The 18,336-nt window shown below is 39.5% G+C and overlaps 1 protein-coding gene across 1 annotated transcript in view; it reads right to left on the reverse strand.

Moving 5' to 3' along the window:
- The window catches only part of cadps2 (Ca++-dependent secretion activator 2), a 193,329-nt gene that overhangs the window by 97,627 nt on the left and 77,366 nt on the right, over positions 1-18,336 (reverse strand). Inside the window, exon 12 of the mRNA XM_085413171.1 lies at positions 15,127-15,263. Coding sequence (XP_085269297.1) covers positions 15,127-15,263 — 137 coding nt within the window. The remainder of the gene's footprint in view (positions 1-15,126; positions 15,264-18,336) is intronic.

The raw sequence follows: 18,336 nt of genomic DNA on the forward strand, positions 1-18,336 counted from the left end.
ACATCATAATGATATATGGGAATATGACAGTAAATACTAAATGTTAAACATTATTGTGCAGCACATAAGATCAACAGAACACAGTGTGCTTTGAGGTATGAGCCAAAAAGGGTGTAGTTTGTGGGTGTGATCACCCGTGTGTACACCTGTGAGCATGGACGCGCTTGTTTTTTGTTTTTTTAAAAGGTTCCTTCATGTAATAATCTGCTAGAGGGTGTGGGGGGGCCACAGCCCCGTCCTCCAGGGCATGAAGCAGGTGTGGAGGAGATCAAAACTCCAGACATCCAGAGGCCCCCAGAACACAAGAGACCAAGGAAGACCAACAGAGGGGCAGCCGCGCCACTGTCCCAGAAAGAGCTGAGGAGAGTCCCAGATGAGGGCTCACTCAGCAGCCGCGGAGCAGAAGCCAGGGGGAGTTGCAGTGACGCGCCCGTGAGCTCCGCCGGCAGCCAGCTGCGCCTGAGTGACCGAGCCCCAGGCCGAGAGGCCGGGGGCACCCCACCTCCGAAGTGGCCCGAGCGAGCCCCAGGCTCCAGGCCCCGATAAGCGGCCGCCAAGGAGTGAGCCGGTGTGTACCTGGACGCCCATCCCCGGACACAAAGAACCACCAACGCACCGATGTCTGAGGGGGTCCGCCACTGGCAGGGGAAGTGGTGGTAGGGGGAGATAGGCCTCCAAACCTTGGAGGGCCTTAATAAAAGATTGACATAATGACTATTACCTACACATTACAAATCCTTATGATAATATTTTTGATGCTGACATTTTTGGGGGGTTTTTTATAACCAAAAGTGAACACTTAGAATTCTACGCTCAAGTCTCGAAGTTACCAGCTAATGCTAACTAGCTTTGGTAGCAAGCTATATTCATAGACTTTACAAGGTACAGTGCACAGAGACACATACCTGATTGGTAAATGGACTGGTTCTTATATGGCACTTTTCTACTTTAACTGAGCACTGAAAGCGGCTTTATACATCTTCCCTCATTCACCCATTCTCAAGAATTTTTTCCAGGCTTTTCTTATGTAAGTGTTTTCAATCTAACATTCACACACATTCAAAATTCATTTGTTTGCAACTACAAGCAGAACTGAATCTGACTTTTTCCCCTCAGTTGAGGCTCCCTCTTCCCAGTTTCACATTTGCCAAGCTTGCCACATCCTTAATAAAAAATAATCTCACCATCTCCAGGTCTGCCTTCTGGGTCCAACTTTAACCTCCCTGACATTATCAATTTGTTAGTCAAAGAGAATGAGCTGGAAAGAATATGCAACAGATCCGGGTTATTAAAATAAATGGAAATGTACTAACAACTGAAAAGAATATGTTGAGAAGTTGGAAGGAGTACTTTTAACAAGGTTATGAAATAAACAGAGAGAGAAAAGAACCAATGGAAAACAGCAAATCATGAAGGATTAGTAAATAGGAACTGAGGGCAGCTGTGAAGAGAATGAAATTGGAAGGCAGTTAGTCCAGATGACATACCCATAGAGAAGAAAAGCAGAGACAAGCCTTCCACCAAAGACTAGTTTATCCAAAATGCTCATGCGCCTGAAAGGAGAAGTCTCAAAAAAAATCCACCTGTAATAAGTTGAGCTCTGTTCTGTGAAGATTGACTTGCCTATTTTGAGAGTCACTGCCCCCAGCGCTCCCATCCTATTAATGTATCCCCTTGCGCTGATGGTTACATAGTAGCATTCCAAAAGTGCCTCATTTTCATGTCTTGCTCACCGATGCCATCTTGTTCTATTAGCACACTTCTCATCAGGGTGTCCTGGTTCCTCAACACTTGATGTCAACCTTGTTAATCTGGGCACCATTCGAGTTGGTATGGCTTCATATTTATGTCTCTTGCTCATGTCTGAGGTGGGCTTGGCAGCAGTGCTTAGTGACATGCTTGTCTTCAAGGTGAACAGCCACAAGTAACAGTATCCTCATGGAGGATGAGACCATAGAAAGGTGCAATAAAGAAGTTGCCTAAGAAGTACAGCAAGCTGCTCATACTTCTAGCCTTGGAAACTGCCAAGAAAAGACTCACAGCACTGGCCAGCCACTTGAAGAGGTATACCAGAGAGATAGAAGGCAAGAGGGTAAGCCAGCTCTACTCCATGTAACCATCTAAGGTATACTCCCAGTGGCAGGGGAACAGTATGAGAAAAGCACCATCAAAGCTAGAGATGGATCAATACTGGAAGAGCATATGGGAAGGATGAAATGCATAACCATCACAGACATCCAAGAATGGGTCTCCAGTATGAAGAGTTGGGGTTGGACAACCTTAGGCCCTGACATGATTCACGCTTACTGGCTGAAGAAGCTGACTGCATTCCATGAGCATCTGGCAGCACCACTGAACCAGATGCTAGTCGACGAGAGACAATCGTAATACCTAACTGAAGGCTGGACACTCCTTATCCCAGAAGGGACCAGTCCCATCCAACTACCGGCGAATAAACTGCCTCAGTACCACATGGAAGCTCCTATCAGGCATCATAGCAGCTAAGATGAACAGGAACGTGATTCAATACATGAGCGGAGCACATAAAAGGAATTGGCAGAGGAGCAAAACACCAGCTACTGGTAGACAGAGCAGTCGCTCAAGACTGCAAGACCAGATTGACCAATGTGTGCACTGCCTGGATTGTCTAATAGAAGGCCTTTGACTTGATGCCCCACACCTGGATCCTGAAATGCCTGGAACTGTACAAGATCAACAGCACCCTAAGAGCCTTCATCCGGAACTTAATCAGGATGTGGTGTACAGCACTCACCCTTAAGCCAACTTGAACAGCTTGACAGCTGCAGGACCAGTTGGTTCCTGGCCAACAACGCCGCCGGCCTCATCAGGGTCCTTTGACTGCATGGGGAATGGAGGCGACCCCCACGCCATTCCGGAGGTCAGCGTGTAGTGCATGTAGGAGGAACCTGCCACGCCTTCGCCAGAAGTTGTCACGCCGGTGGGACGTGCTCTGGCCGAGCCGGAGATTAGTGCACCGGATGGACCGACAACTGCCAAACCACCTGTGAGCCCTGTCTCATGTCACGCCTACTGCACCAGACACCTGGCAAGCTGCCCATGAGCCATGGGTTGTGCCTGCTGTGCCGCCGCTGGATACGTGATCAACTCCCAGATCCCATTCATCCCTACCACTGGTCCATTGGCCACTGGCAAGGAGTAGATTCAGCCGGACCTCCCTGGCCTCAGTCGAGCAATGAGGGTATGTGGCAGGTGTGGTTTGTGGCGCGGCGGCAGGGGAAGCCGACGCAAGGGAGCGTCATCAGCAATCACACCTCCCTGCATAAAAAGAATTAACTGGGTCCTGAGTTTGTTGTTGTTATTGTGTATGTATGGCTGGCAGCTGAAAAGCTGCAGGTATGTTGAAACATCAACCAAGGATTAAAGTGTGTCAAAAGTGTGAACTATGGTGGTGCGGTCCGTCCTTACTGCCACAATACATAAAGGATGCTGAATATGGAGATGCCAGGTAAAAGTAAAAAACGAATGAGAAGATTCATGAGTGAAGGAGGACATGCACAGGACTGGTATAACAAAAGAGGGTGCTAAGCATTGGGTGAGATTGAGGCAGATGATTGAGATGATCCTTCAAAGGAGCAGTTGAAAGAATAACTGAGAAGTACACAAAGAATTATATTAACTAGAACAGTGGTTCTCAAACACGTACCACTAGAGGGAGCCCACCCAAAAACTTTTTTAAGATTAATTAATATACCATGTTCTGATTGAGGGATTTCTAAAAAGTTAAAATGTACAGCTCTGCTATCACTTCCGACATAAATGAAGACAGGAAACTAAAGTGATGTTGTAGGGTTACTGAAGTTGGACTAGCTGGTATATAATGATGTGCTACGTGATGGCTAGCTACACAGCTATGGTTAGTATAATATAAACCAGGGGTCAGCAACCTTTAAGACCCAAAGAGCCATTTGGACCCAGTTTCCATGCAAAAGAAAACACTGGGAGCCGCAAATACTTTTTGACATATAAAATGAAGATAACACTGTATATACTGTTTTTTACCTTTATTCTTTGTGTGAACAACTAAGGTGTGTTGCTTATGAAATCCATGAAGTGCTACAGAGAAAATTACATTTTATTTATGTAATTAACACATTTTGAAAGCTACAGCCGGCTCTATGCGTCAGCAACCATGTGTGAAAAGTGGTCAATAAAGAGATGCTGAAAAGCGTGTTCATGCAAACATCGTCAGGTCTGCCGTGGTACAATGGAATTTCTGCTCCCGAACCTCTGAACCCCCTGAACAGCAGGACTGTAAGCTGTCATCTGTGAGGCATGAGCGGTGTTTGTTTTTAACATAGTTCACGGTGGAGAACAGCTGCTGACATAATGTGGATCCGAAGACCCACAATTGGCCTACCTGGGGTTGAAAGTCTCGATAAATGCACGGCATTTTGGCAGGTACACTGGCTTCCGCGAGTGTGACGCTTATTTTGAGCAATGAAAAAATAATAAAATATAATTTTATTTTTATATTTCAATATCACAATAATCTTCCAATTTAGAACTACAAGTTAAAAAAAGAACATAAATAAAATACACTTCAACTAAATACTTGTTTATTACTAATCTACTTTCCCAAACCACGCGGAGCCGCACTATAAGGACTAAAGAGCCACAGGCGGCTCCGGAGCCGCAGGTTGTCGACCCCTGATATAAACACATTAGCACAGTGAAGCTGGAGGATGAACGCTAACTTTGCCACTCGATAAAAGCTAACACAAGGGTTCCCGATGGTTAAGGACAAATGCAATCGCATGTTGGGATGATGTAAATGAATCAAGCTTCAGTCAGGAGAACAACTGAGATAATCCATCCACAATACAAGATTATTCATTAATATACTGCTGCATGGGCTGGGCTTTAGTTACATTGTAAGGTTTTAAAAACTGAGCTTTAAAATGAACAGTGGTAATAAAAACCAAGAGAGTCCGACAGTAATCACTGCCTCATTTTTAGGGTCTTACTGAGATTAAACAGAACAAGATACAAAGCATTAAAACATGTTAAAAACACAACAGCCTTGATAAAGACAGACTAGCTTTGACCCGGAAGCGGGATTCATACTGTATGTCCTCACTTAAAGACCGGATAATCTACCTGTTCTAAATGTTTTAATGCATTACAGTTTTTATTATTATTTTCACTGTCACATCCTGTTTATGACAGTTAAAATAAATAACATTCATAAAAGAAATAAAATTGTCTCATGTAAGCTGTATATGGTGCTAAATAGGCATACACTACTGTACTTTAATGTTGGTACTTCAAGAGCCACATATTTTATGAGGTGGTATTCATTGTAAAAAGTTTGAGAACCACTAGTACATCCCAAATTTAGCCTTCATTCACAGTAAGTAACACGTTCATTAGTATGGCTCCACAGATAGTAATTTCCATCATTCGGAGACTAGAGAAGTCAGTTCAAGGAAATCTTCCAGTTTAGCTAATCTCACCAAGAATGCACATACAGTAACTACTACCATCAAACCTGCTCGAAAGAGATGGTTAAATGTTCATTCTGAACTACATCTGAGTGTATGACTGGGTATAAACGTTGTCAACTTTTATTTTTAAAGGGTCAGGAATCATTGAAAGTTTATTGGAGCACAGCGCTAAACGAGTGAAGATTTCACACAGTTAATAGGTACCAACTTCATCAAAAGGTTACAAAGTGTTTGCTCAAAAGGAGTTATCAGGTTCTTTCTATAACATTGTAAAGCGCTCTGAGCTATCAATTCAATTCAGTTTTTTTATGTTCCACCAAATCACAGCAGCAGTTGCCTCAAATTGTTTTATATTGTAAGGTAAAGACCCTACAATGATACAAAGAAAAACTCAACAATCATATGACCCCCTGTAAGCAAGCGCTTTGGTGACAGTGGGAAGTAAAAACTCCCTTTTAATAGGAAAAAACCTCTGGCAGAAATGGATTTAGGGAGGGGGCAACAATCTGCCATGACTGGCTGGGGGTGAGTGGAGGAAGACAGGACAAAGACATACTGTGGAAGAGAGCCAGAGATTATTAATAAAAATAATTAAATGCAGAGAGGTATATAAACACATAGTGAGTGAAAAAAGTGACTGAAGAAGAAACACCGAATGCATCATGGGAATCCCCAAGCAGCCTAGACCTAACACAGCATAACAAAGGGAGGATTCAGGGTCACCTGGTCCAGCCCTGACTATATGCCTTACTAAAAAGGAAAGTTTTAGGCCTAATATTAAAAGTAGAGAGTGTCCGTTTCCCAAAACCAAACTGGAAGCTGGTTCCACAGAAGAGGGGCCTGAAAGCTGAAGGCTCTCCCTCCCATTCTACTTTTAAATACTCTAGGACAGGGGTGCCCAATCCCGGTCCTCGAGAGCTACCGTCCTGCAGCTTTTAGATGCATCCTTGTTCCCACACACCTGAATCAAATGAATGGCTTGTTATCAGGCCTTTGCCAAACATGATGGCATGCTGAAGAGGTAATCAAACCATTTGATTCAGCTGTGTTGGAGTAGGGATGCATCTAAAAGCTGCAGGATAGTAGCTCTCGAGGACTGGGATTGGGCAGCCCTGCTCTAGGAACTACAAGTAAGCCTGCAGTGCGAGAGCAAAGTGCTCTAATAGGGTGATATGGTACTACAAGGTCAATAAGATAAGATGGGGCCTGCTTATTTAAGACCTTGTATGTGAGGAGCAGGATTTTAAATTCAATTCTAGATTTAACAGGAAGGCAATGAAGGGAAGCCAGTACAGGAGAAATATGCAACCGAAGGCTTTTTAGGGAGTTATTAGGATATCCTTATAATAATGAATTACAGTAGTAAAAAAAATGTAATTCAATATAAAAGATTACATTAAAACTGTCAGGTAGTGCAACTATACTCATATTTTTGTTCAACTAATGTTTTAAATATTGTTGACATATTTAGGGTGGCTGTAGCCCCAACGACAGAGCAGGTGATTTACTCATTGCAAGGTTGGTGGTTTGATCCCTGGCTGCTCCAGTCTGCATGAATAGAATACAGTAATATCTTCCAACCGACAATATACTAAAAACAAATCAAAAAGATTTATTTATACAATAATTAGCAACAGTAATCCTTGGTTTGGTTTTTAGTTCATTGGTTTGGTTCTTATGCAGATCTACACTTGAATAAACAACAGCTTTGTGCTACAGTATTTCACTCTAAGCAGTATTATCTGCTAATATTTGTTAATTACTAACATCCATGACAGTATATATGTCAGCTGAAAAGTTAATTAGTGTTATAGGTAATTTAAAAAAAAGTGTCACCATTATAAATGTATCCACTAGAGAGCTCTAGATGGAAAATAGACATGGTAAATCCCTCCCAACATTTTCCTACTTGGATTTTTTCCCAGGAGGGCTGGCAGTCTATCTCTCCATACAACACAATCTGGAGCCTGTTAGTTTTTCTTATGCAGATTCCTCTAATTAGTACAAATATAACTGAATAATTTGAAAGCTTCAGAATTAAAGGAGTGAGAGTCTGGACCGTGTGCAAGCATAGACCTAAGTAATTACATTAGGATCTATAATGATAGAAGCATAACACAAAGTTAATTTAGCAGCAGGATGCTCAGACAGGTTCAAAGGGAGGTGAGGACACCTGCGTCTTCATCCTCCAAAAGTATGGTGATGTGATACAAAGAGTTTTTAATGTCTAATGATAAACTTTTTTTTTTAGAATTGAAGGTAAATTACTGCGCTTCAAATGTTGTCTAGTTCAGTGCACACTTTTACAGGCCCCTTTATATATAACCCAATAAAGGGGTGGTGTGGGGGTGGGTGGTTATAGAAAAGCACAGCTGATGGTCAGATCCATCACCTCATGACAACATCAATTTTTGTTTTTGTTTTATTATAAAGATTTTGCATTATATCATAAATAAATGTGGGTCATCCTAAAGCAAGCACAATACCCATGATAAAATACATATTTGTGTGTTTGTGTGACTTTTTGTACTACTTTTTCGTGGCTTGGTCTTCCTAAACCAGAGCTCTTTTCAACGCTTTACTTCTGCAACAGCCCATCCATCCCGTCATAAGCCAACAGCGATCCCCAGGTGCCAGAGAACTGCGCCACTAAACGAACAGCGACCCTGGGACGCGGCCAGCCTGGCCCTCGAGCCACTAGGCAACCACTGCCCTGGCAGGGTGCAGGAACACCCGCCCACTCCCCTTCCCACTCGTCAAAGTTGGAAGTGATATATTGGTGCGTATGTTGGTGTACGGTAGTGTGAAAAAGTGTTTGCCCCCTTCCTGATTTCCTATATTTTTGTATGTTTGTCACACTTTCAGATCAGCAAAAATGTAAATATTAGATAACGCTAACACAAAACACAAAATGCAGTTTCTAAATTAAGGTGTTTATGATTAAGGAGGAAAAAAATCCAAACTTATATGGCTCTGAGTGAAAAAGTGATTGCTTCCTACAGCTAATAACTGGTTCGGCCACCATTAGAAGCAACAACTGTAATGAAGGACTTATGATAACTAGCAATGAATCTCTGTGGAGGAATTTTGACTCATTCATCTTTGCAGAGTTGTTGTAATTGTCACGGCGGGGTGCGCCGATGTGTGTGGAAACAGGACCCAAAAGCAGATGATGACGAGGAGTTGTAAGGTTAAACAGAAAAGTGAAGCTTTATTTAAATGACGGCAGGGATAAACCAGGAAACCAAAACAAACTGGCAAAACACTAAGAGGTACTAAGACCAAAAACTATAACTGTGGAGAAAATAAACAGGCAAAGACAAAAACTAAGGCTAAGGTCAACATAACAAACGAAAACCGTAACTAAGACTGAGGTCAAATAAACAGACGAACCGATAAAGGCAAGCAGAAAACAAAAGGCTTAAATACAGACATGAGGTGATCAGGGGAAATGGCGACACATGGGGGAACAGCTGACAAACATAACCCTAATGACAGGACCAAGAGAGAGTGAAACTAAATACAATGACCAAAGAACACACGACACTGTCAGAATAAAACAGGAAACACTGAAAACTAAACATGACAACACAATAAGACAGACCTAATACGTGATGAATGAATACAAAACCCCAAACATAAAAAGCCCAGGAACAATAACCAATAACTGCCCAAACTAAAGGCAAAATAGGAAATAACACAAAAACTAATAACATATCAAAAAATGAGAAAAATACAAAGAGAACTCAGAGTGCTGGGTCGGAGACCCAGCCTGTGACAGTAATTCAGCTACATTGGAGGGTTTTCAAGCATGAACCACCTTTGTAAGGTCATGCCACAGCATCTCAATCATATTCAGGTCAGGACTTTGCCTAGGCCACTCCAACATTTTTCTTAAACCATTTGGAGGAGGACCTGCTGGTGCATTTTGGATCATTGTCCTGCTCCTGCACTTCAGCTTGAGGTCACAAACAGCCAGCCGGACATTCTCCTTCAGGATGTTTTTGTAGACAGAAGAATTCATGGTTCCATTTACCACAGCAAGTCTTCTAGGTCCTGAGCAAAACAGCCCCAGACCAGCCTCATACTACCACCACCATATGTTACTGTCGGTATAATGTTCCTTTTTTTAAAATGCTGTGTTAGTTTTATGCCAGATGTAATTGGGGACACACATTCCAAAGTTAAACTTTTGTCTCGTCAGTCCACAGAGTATTTTCCCAAAGGTCTTTGGGATCATCAAGCTGCTTTCTGGAGGAACGGAGGCGAACCTTTATGTTCCTTTTGCTTAGCAATGGTTTTTGTCTTGGAACTGTGGAAGGGACGAACACTTTTTCGTACCACTGTATGTGTACAAAGTGAAAAAGATGGGTATAACTTTGTGTAAACTAGAGTGCTATTAAAACTGATGGAATAGATGTGACATGAGCACCTGACTGTTGGTCATTGACTACAATGTAATTAAAAACCAGGGGCAGGTCATCGCACAGCACATCAAGCAAATTCATATAAATGGCCCAAACCACTGTGGTCCATGCAGACCCTATGTCTGGGAGTGGTGTGTTGTTTAAGGGAGTAGCGGGGAGGGTTGGGATACATATGACCGGGAGGTAAAGGAGTACCCTCAGAAGGAGAGAACCATGCTAACAACTGACTCAGTAAGGACCCCTATTCCACAGACCTCACTGCAAAAAAAAATAGGATCCAGGGCCCGCAATGACAACACCCTGGACCACCACCACGTCCCAACGCCAGTCATTAACTCAAAGGACTTATCTTATCTTAAACATTTATATGTATATTTTGCAAGAGTAGATATGGGAGCAGGTTTTAAAAGGCTATTTAAAAGCAATTTTACAGTGGAATTTTACAAGAAATTGTGATGCAGTCTTTTGAGGTCTGAAACTTTCAAACTAGGAAGTATTACTCAACTGCACTTTTCATCAGTATTACTCATTTCTGGCCTAATTTCAAGTGTGAATGCGTTTTCATACTTTGAAATGTGTATGAGCTGAAGACATCAAGGGATTGACTTGACCAGTTTTAAAGTTTAGGGTATCTTCATTCAATGATAATTCTGTGAATTTTAAAGGATAGAAGGAAGTTGTCATAAATAATATGAAGTTATCGTGTCTCTTTGCACAGGCTATCATATTCTCCAAGCACATTCACATATTTATGTGAATAAAATATTAAGCTCCAATAACTGAGAGCTTATTTTCCTCAACAAAAAAATACTGCACATAGAGCAGGCAATTTGGTTCCCGGTGATCATTCCCTTGTTTGAAAATCACTTGAATGTTTGGTTAAACACTCTTTCTCCCATCTGGATCAGCCTCCTGCTCATAATGACTTTTATGATTATTTGATTAAAACTTCTACAAACACCTAGTCAGCCAGTTTACTGCACTTTTTAAACTTACAGCACCTACATACATTTATTTCCTCATTGTGTGATAAATGCAAAGCAATGGAAGGAACTCTTGGCCACCTTTTCTGGTCTTGCCCTACACTTAGGTGTTTCTGGGAAGAGATATTTAATATATATAGCTGGATTTATGACTTAAAATTAAAGCCAGAGGGTATACTTGCAGTGCTAGCCCTATGTGAGATGATTGCATTTCTGTATATTGTAGAGGTTCGTTATGGTCTTGCTAACACTCACTTTAAATTTTTTAAAATCTGGAACTCTTTTCTCCATCATATTAACAGAGAATCAACAATGTTTAACCCATTCACCTGCACTTTATGTTTATGTGAAACTACACCTCTGCCGGACCCTAACTCCTTCTTGGACTTGTTCCCCACATCTTTTAGACTCTGAACTTTCTGTTGCCCTGTCTAACTTCACACAGAAGACCATTTTGTTCGGACTCCATTATTTCTCTTGTACTTTTAATATGGACTGACTAACCAGTGTTGTTGTTGCTGTTGTTTTCTTTTCTCTGTCCTTTGTACTTTTATCTTGGGTGATTTGATGTCATTTCGAACTTAAAATGTTATAAATAACCTTTAAAAATAAAAGAAAAAGAAAATCACTTGAATTACTTTTACTAATAAAAAAGATATTAAAAGATTGATTCCTTTTTTTCTTTAATGAAAACTTCCATTGGTATATTTTGTTAATGAACAACACTTTGTGGATTTGGATCAATGCTTCCCAACCACAACTGCACACACTATAAAAAACAAAAAAACAACAACAACAAAAAAATCACATACACATATGGACTCGCTTATTTAGGCTTCACTTCACTGCTTCCTCCTCCTCCATTGACTCAGAACAGCAGTTGTCCATGAGGGTCATGTTCCTATTTGGAAAGTATTGATTAGAGTGCTTATCCCCTTAATCAGTGTGAGAGAGCGCCCCAGGCTGAACACACACACACGCACTGAGCTCCTACATCTCTTTCATTCTTCAAACTGTTCTGAAAAGTTTTAGTTATTTTTGTTTTCATTCATTTTTTAAATATGCAGTGCTTCAACAATAATTTGGATAGAAAACAGCAGAACCTAAATTAAAATTATATTTACGAGTTTAAAAATTCTTATTTTGTTGGAGCACTAATCCAAAACCAGCAGACATTTAAGCACAACTGAAGGCATCACAAATTATTCACGTTTGAAAAGATGACTATTTCCACCTAGGAGGTCCCTGGACTGGGGCCAGGCTGCATCTGTTGTTAAAATGCAACCCGTCACCATTATTTGAAGGTCACCGAGCATGACAAATTAGCTGAACGGCTTGTCTAGTGCTAAAATGAAGTTCAGTGACATCAGTGCGTACCGATTCATTGTTAAAAAGCTTTTAATTCTTATTTTATCTTTTGTTAAGGAGAAGAAAAAATATATTAAGTTTATCTTTTTATCTTTTGTTCAAATAGTGTGTTATTCATTTTGGCCTCACAATTGGCGAGGTGAGTGAATTTGGGGATTATGTTGTGAGTAAAAAATCCAGGGATTAACCGGTTAAAGGCAAGGCAAGGCAAGGCAAGTTTATTTGTATAGCACAATTCAACAACAAGGTGATTCAAAGTGCTTTACAGAGACATTAGAAACAAGAACAAATAAAAAGCATGATTTAAAATTGATTAAAACAAGCAAATAAACTAACTAACTAATTAACAAACAAACAAACAAACAAACAACAGTATATAAAATCAAAACAGATAAAATCAGAACAGTAGATAAAATCAGTAGTTAAATGTAAGTTTTGAAATTTAAGCTTAAAAGTGTGGATTTGGTGCTTTATTCAAATGCAGCTGAGAATAGGTGAGTCTTCAACCTGGATTTAAATAAACTGAGTGTTTCAGCTGATCTGAGGCTTTCTGGGAGTTTGTTCCAGATATAAGGAGCATAAAAGCTGAATGCAGCTTCTCCGTGTCTGGTTCTGACTCTGGGAACTGATAAAAGACCAGATCCAGATGACCTGAGGGATCTGGATGGTTCATACTGGGTCAGGAGGTCATTGATGTATTTTGGTCCTAAACCATTCAGAGCTTTATAGGCCAGCATCAGAACTTTAAAGTCTATCCTCTGACGGACAGGCAGCCAGTGTAAGGACCTCAGAGCTGGACTGATGTGGTCCACTTTTTTGGTCTTAGTGAGGACTCGAGCAGCAGAGTTCTGAATGAGCTGTAGTTGTCTGACTGATTTTTTAGGTAGACCTGTAAAGATGCTGTTACAGTAATCAAGCCTACTAAAGATGAATGCATGGACTAGTTTTTCCAGGTCCTGTTGAGACATCAGATCTTTTATCCTTGAAATATTCTTGAGGTGATAGTAAGCTGACTTTGTTATTGTCTTAATGTGTTTTTCTAAGTTTAGGTCTGCATCCATCACTACACCCAAATTTCTCGCCTGGTTTGTGGTTTTTAGGTGTATAGATTGAAGTTCTCTGGTGACCTGTAATCGTTTTTCTTTGGCGCCAAAGACTATTACCTCAGTTTTGTTTTTGTTTAGCTGGAGAAAATTGTGGCACAACCAGTCATTGATTTCCTCAATGCATTTACCAAGAGCCTGTACAGGGCCTCGGTCTCCTGGTGACATTGTGATATATATTTGTGTGTCATCTGCATAGCTGTGATAGTTTATTTTGTTGTTGTTTATAATCTGTGCCAGTGGGAGCATGTAGATGTTAAACAGAAGGGGTCCCAAGATGGAACCTTGGGGAACTCCACATGTGATACTTGTCTGCTCAGATGTGAAGTTACCTATTGATACAAAGTATTTCCTGTTTTCTACGTATGTTTTGAACCAGTTTAGTACAGTTCCTGAAAGACCTGTCCAGTTCTCCAGTCGTTTGAGTAATATGTTGTGGTCAACTGTATCAAATGCTGCACAGAGATCCAGTAAAACTAGGACTGACATTTTTCCACTGTCTGTATTCAGACATATGTCATTAAACACTTTGGTCAGAGCGGTTTCAGTGCTGTGGTTCTGTCTAAAACCTGACTGGAAGGCATCGTAGCAATTATTCTGTTTTAAGAAGTAACTGAGCTGTTGAGAAAGCATTAAACAACATTAAAAGTAGTTGTTGAATAATCTTTGGTTGGTTAATGAATAGACTGATTTGATTATTTACACATATACTACATGTACAGACATAAAGCTATAAATTATAACTATATTAAATATCTAACTGTATCCTAGCTATAAAAACAGACAAAAAAATGTTACTAGATGCAGAAAATGTTTATATATGTTGTAATTTTTCCACACACACATTAATCCATCCAACTATTCATTTCTTCTGCTCATCCATAAGGCGCTGTACACTCTGGACAGCCTGCCACAGTATAGACAGTATTAGCTCATGAAAATATTCTGATGTAATTTAAAAAAAACAGGTGGACAGGTGTGCTTTTTTAAAATATATTTTAGAAAGTCACAGTAGCTATACATCTACGTGATGTACAAAAGAAGTTGAATTTTATTTAAAAGTCATCAATTTATCCAATAGTTGAAAGTCTGGTTGTGATCAGAGTGTGTGTAGATATTTCTATAAAGAATGTATGGCAGTAATTAATAATTTATTGTGAACACCATGCATTTTACCATCCATTCGTTTTAGTCTAATAAGTATTTGATGTTACTTACTAGTTGTTGTTTTTTTTTTTTAGAAATGATTCCAACTGAATGCCTTTTTAAAAACATCAACAACATTTAGAGCTCTTTGCATCAGTGTGTTGTTTTACTTTTGTCTTTCTATTATTCTCACACTTCATTAGTGGGAACCTTTCTGTTTTGTAGCGTCCACTTTTTTCTGCTACCCGGCAAATTTACTGGCAGTACCAGAAACCAAAAACAATCCTCTTATTGTTTTGGTTGCACAGTCAAGCCATCATTATAGACTGAGAACCCTGAAGGTAAAATGTACTGTATGTACACAAATATTATCTACGTATTAAAGTACTTGTTGGTTATTTTTTTGGTGATTCATAAACTTTAATTAAACAACTTGTTTTAGCAATACCATTACAAGCTCACTGCAGGTTCTTCTTTAACTGCTCTGTTTCATGAGGATTTTAAGCAGCTTACGTATTTTGGTATAGATGATAGAAGAAAGTTTGTGTGATGAATGAGCAGTATTGTGGATAGTCAATGAAGACGAATGATGAAAAGGTTCTTGTTCACATACCAGGCAGGAGAAGGAGTCGTTCATTCGATGCTGGAGTGTGTGTTTCTGTAAAATGGTGAACAGGGCAGCGTGGTCGAACTGACACGGAGACGCTGAGATCAACTTTTCCACTGCCTGACGCTGAGATGGATCAAGACCTGAAAAGAAAATACAGAGGTGGATGAAGGAACGACAATTAGATGTGCACAACCTTGCCAAGAGTTTAAAAAAATTGAACTCGATAACTAGATGTGAACTGTAAAATCCATACTATGCTACTATGGTGTTTTTTTTTTCAGAGCAGCGGAGTCTGGATGAGGTTAGGGAAACATGCTCTTTGGTCTGAAACTCAACAACAATTGAAACAATTAGTGATAAAGATATGAGAGATGTTGCAATCCTGAATATAAATCTATGGGATATTTCTCTAAAGATTAGTTAGAATAATTAAAGTAGATGTCCCAACACTACCCACAAAGAGCCATTTAACAACTGACTCAGGAAACATGAGGTGATCATTAAACACTTGAAAGTAGGGTAGAAAAAAAACACAGACAGGAAAATAGCAATAAATCAGTTATTAAAACAGCAGATCAGGCTTCATGTCTACATTCAAACATTGTGCAATGTGCCATGTTTTACTGATGACAAAATGTGAGTTGCTCAACAGCTGATGGGACAAATGAGACTGACTTAAGAAACTTTGAGGAGGCAATGACAAGAGACTTCGACTTCTGACAATAGTGTATGTGTTCAGTCAAGTCTTTGATCTTAATTGTATATAAGCCAGTAGGCCAGAAACTGAAATAACATCAATAGCAATGAGTTTGTGCAATCATGCTCAATCATGTTCAATCTTGTGTCATCACTGGGTCAAGTCATATGATTGAGAAAATGGAGTTTGCAAAATCACTGGGTCAAGGTTTGGTACCGTTACATCTGTATGTTTGAGTTTACAGGAGACAGAAAGACTGGGACATCTGCAGAGTCCCAGTCCCAAGGTGTTTTCAGGCTGGATATACTAAAATCTCTCCGGTCCATTCTGAGGGTTTCTTCCCAGAGTTTAGAAATGAGCCCATCCTAAAAACATTGAAGTAGAGGCGCCCAGGAAGAGCCGAACCACCTCATGTCTTGACTTAAAAGCTTCCCACCACATGTCTGAGTTCCTCATCCCTTCTCCAAGTCTGAGCACAGTTGCTGCTCAATTCAACCACTTGTATCCACAGTCATATAATTTCAGTCATTTACCCGTGTTAATGACCATCGGTAAGTGCTGGAAAATACTTAAACCATGGCAATAAGAACATGCCAATGAGAGCAATCCACTATAAATAAAAACATGTCAGTTACTTTTATAATAATATGTAAATATTTAAAAAGCTACAGCTCAGGTGGTAAAGGGGATTGCTACAAATTACAGTGTTATTAGTTTGATTACAGGTCAAACTAATAACAGGTCAGTATGCACAAGACAAATCACTGATTCATCCTTTTATCCCATCATTGGCAGTGCTGTTGCCATAGACATACGATGGATGGACAAGACAGGCAATGAGAAGCACTTTGTGGAATTACTAAGGTTAAATGAATACTGCAGTTTCCAAACACAGTCATACATGAGAAACATGTTAAACAGAAGAAAATATTAGAAAAAAGGGGTTTTAAAGGGGTGATTAATAGGAAAAAAAAAAAAAAAATAAAAAAATATATATATATATATATATATATATATATATATATATATATATATATATTGTTAAGGTTCAAAATTGAGGAAGGAGAGTACAAACCACCCATGGTCCAGAAGGTCTTGGTCAAACAATGATTTTAATGACTACACACGTGTGGGAAGACACTCTGTACGCCGACAGCAAGTGATCTCCGACTTAATCAAAGCATAAACAGATATTTTATAGCATCAGGGTTTGATTTACTGACGCCCCTTCATGCGTCACAGATACATTTTATACATAGATCAGATCAACACCACAATAGCTTTTCACCCAGAAGATCATCTTCTATTTTCATGGCTGGTACTTTCCGTTCTTGTCTTAAAGTGAATTGTTCCTCTTTCTTGCCGAGACATGACTAATCTCTCCTCTAAATAAATCTAACTAATGTGTGTGTGTATGTGTTGACCTCACATGCTCTTTGTGTCACCTCTTCACCTACTAACTGTCTGTGTCTCGTCCTCAAATGCTCTTTCTCAATTCACCTGTTGCACTTCTGACCTTTTACCAGACCAGAGGCTCACTGAGACTATATGTATGTCTTCTACTAAATAAATGTTTTAATCAAGAACCCCTACTAAAAGCTTAATATAAAATGATCTGATATATAAGTGTTTTGTAAGCATGTATTGCAATTCCTTCTATGGCTCCAAGTCACTTGCACAATAGATTGTCCGGACATCGCGCCGAACAAAGCTTCCAACCCCCAATTAATTGACCGAGCTCCAACTCTTTAATAAGCACAGATATGCATTGTGTATAAAATAGTCATAACTGCTTAAGGCCTTCTTAAAGCTGTCTGTTACATTGTTAAAGCCTCGTCTTAGCCTGCTGCTCAAAATAACTTCCACTTCTGCAAAACTCTCCAAGCCTGTTTCCTGTCCTGTTACTTTTAGCCTTTCTGAAAGACACACTGTTTAAACCTCTAAACACAATATAAACTCCAGATTATATTATTAATGCAATGGTAATGATGACAATTATTTAACAATAGCAGTAAAATAATTTCCCTGCTCCACAATATATATATATATATATATATATATTTTTTTTTTTTTTTTTTTTTTTTTTTTTTTTTTACTAAAAATATGGAAAGTTTGATACAATACCATGGATCTATTCATGTCTTGTCTCAGGTCTTGGTATCAGACATGCTAAAGTCCTAATGTGTGTACTGCAAAAGAAAAGTGACTGCATAATGTAAAGATGCACAATATGGGAAAAATCAAGCAAATTGCAGTTTTTATTTCTTCTTATGAGTATTGTGGGGTGGCAGGTGTGTATGTGACTGTGTCAAAACAAAGTGCAACAAATGTGGGACAAAGTCCAGCTATAAAACTAAAAAATGTATTTTAAAAAAATGCACACAATACATATTATTTAAACTGATTATTTCATTAACTTGGGTGTGTTCCTGAGTTTTATTAATGATAACAGAGAAAAAAAACATTACAAGATTTTCATATGAGTACATTCTGGAATAGCTAGTAATGAAGTCATT

This window comes from Rhamphochromis longiceps, linkage group LG7 (assembly GCF_057381845.1).
Source record: "Rhamphochromis longiceps isolate RC_006_pf linkage group LG7, R_longiceps_female_GT1.1, whole genome shotgun sequence".
In the NCBI taxonomy this organism is placed as follows: Eukaryota; Metazoa; Chordata; class Actinopteri; order Cichliformes; family Cichlidae; genus Rhamphochromis; species Rhamphochromis longiceps.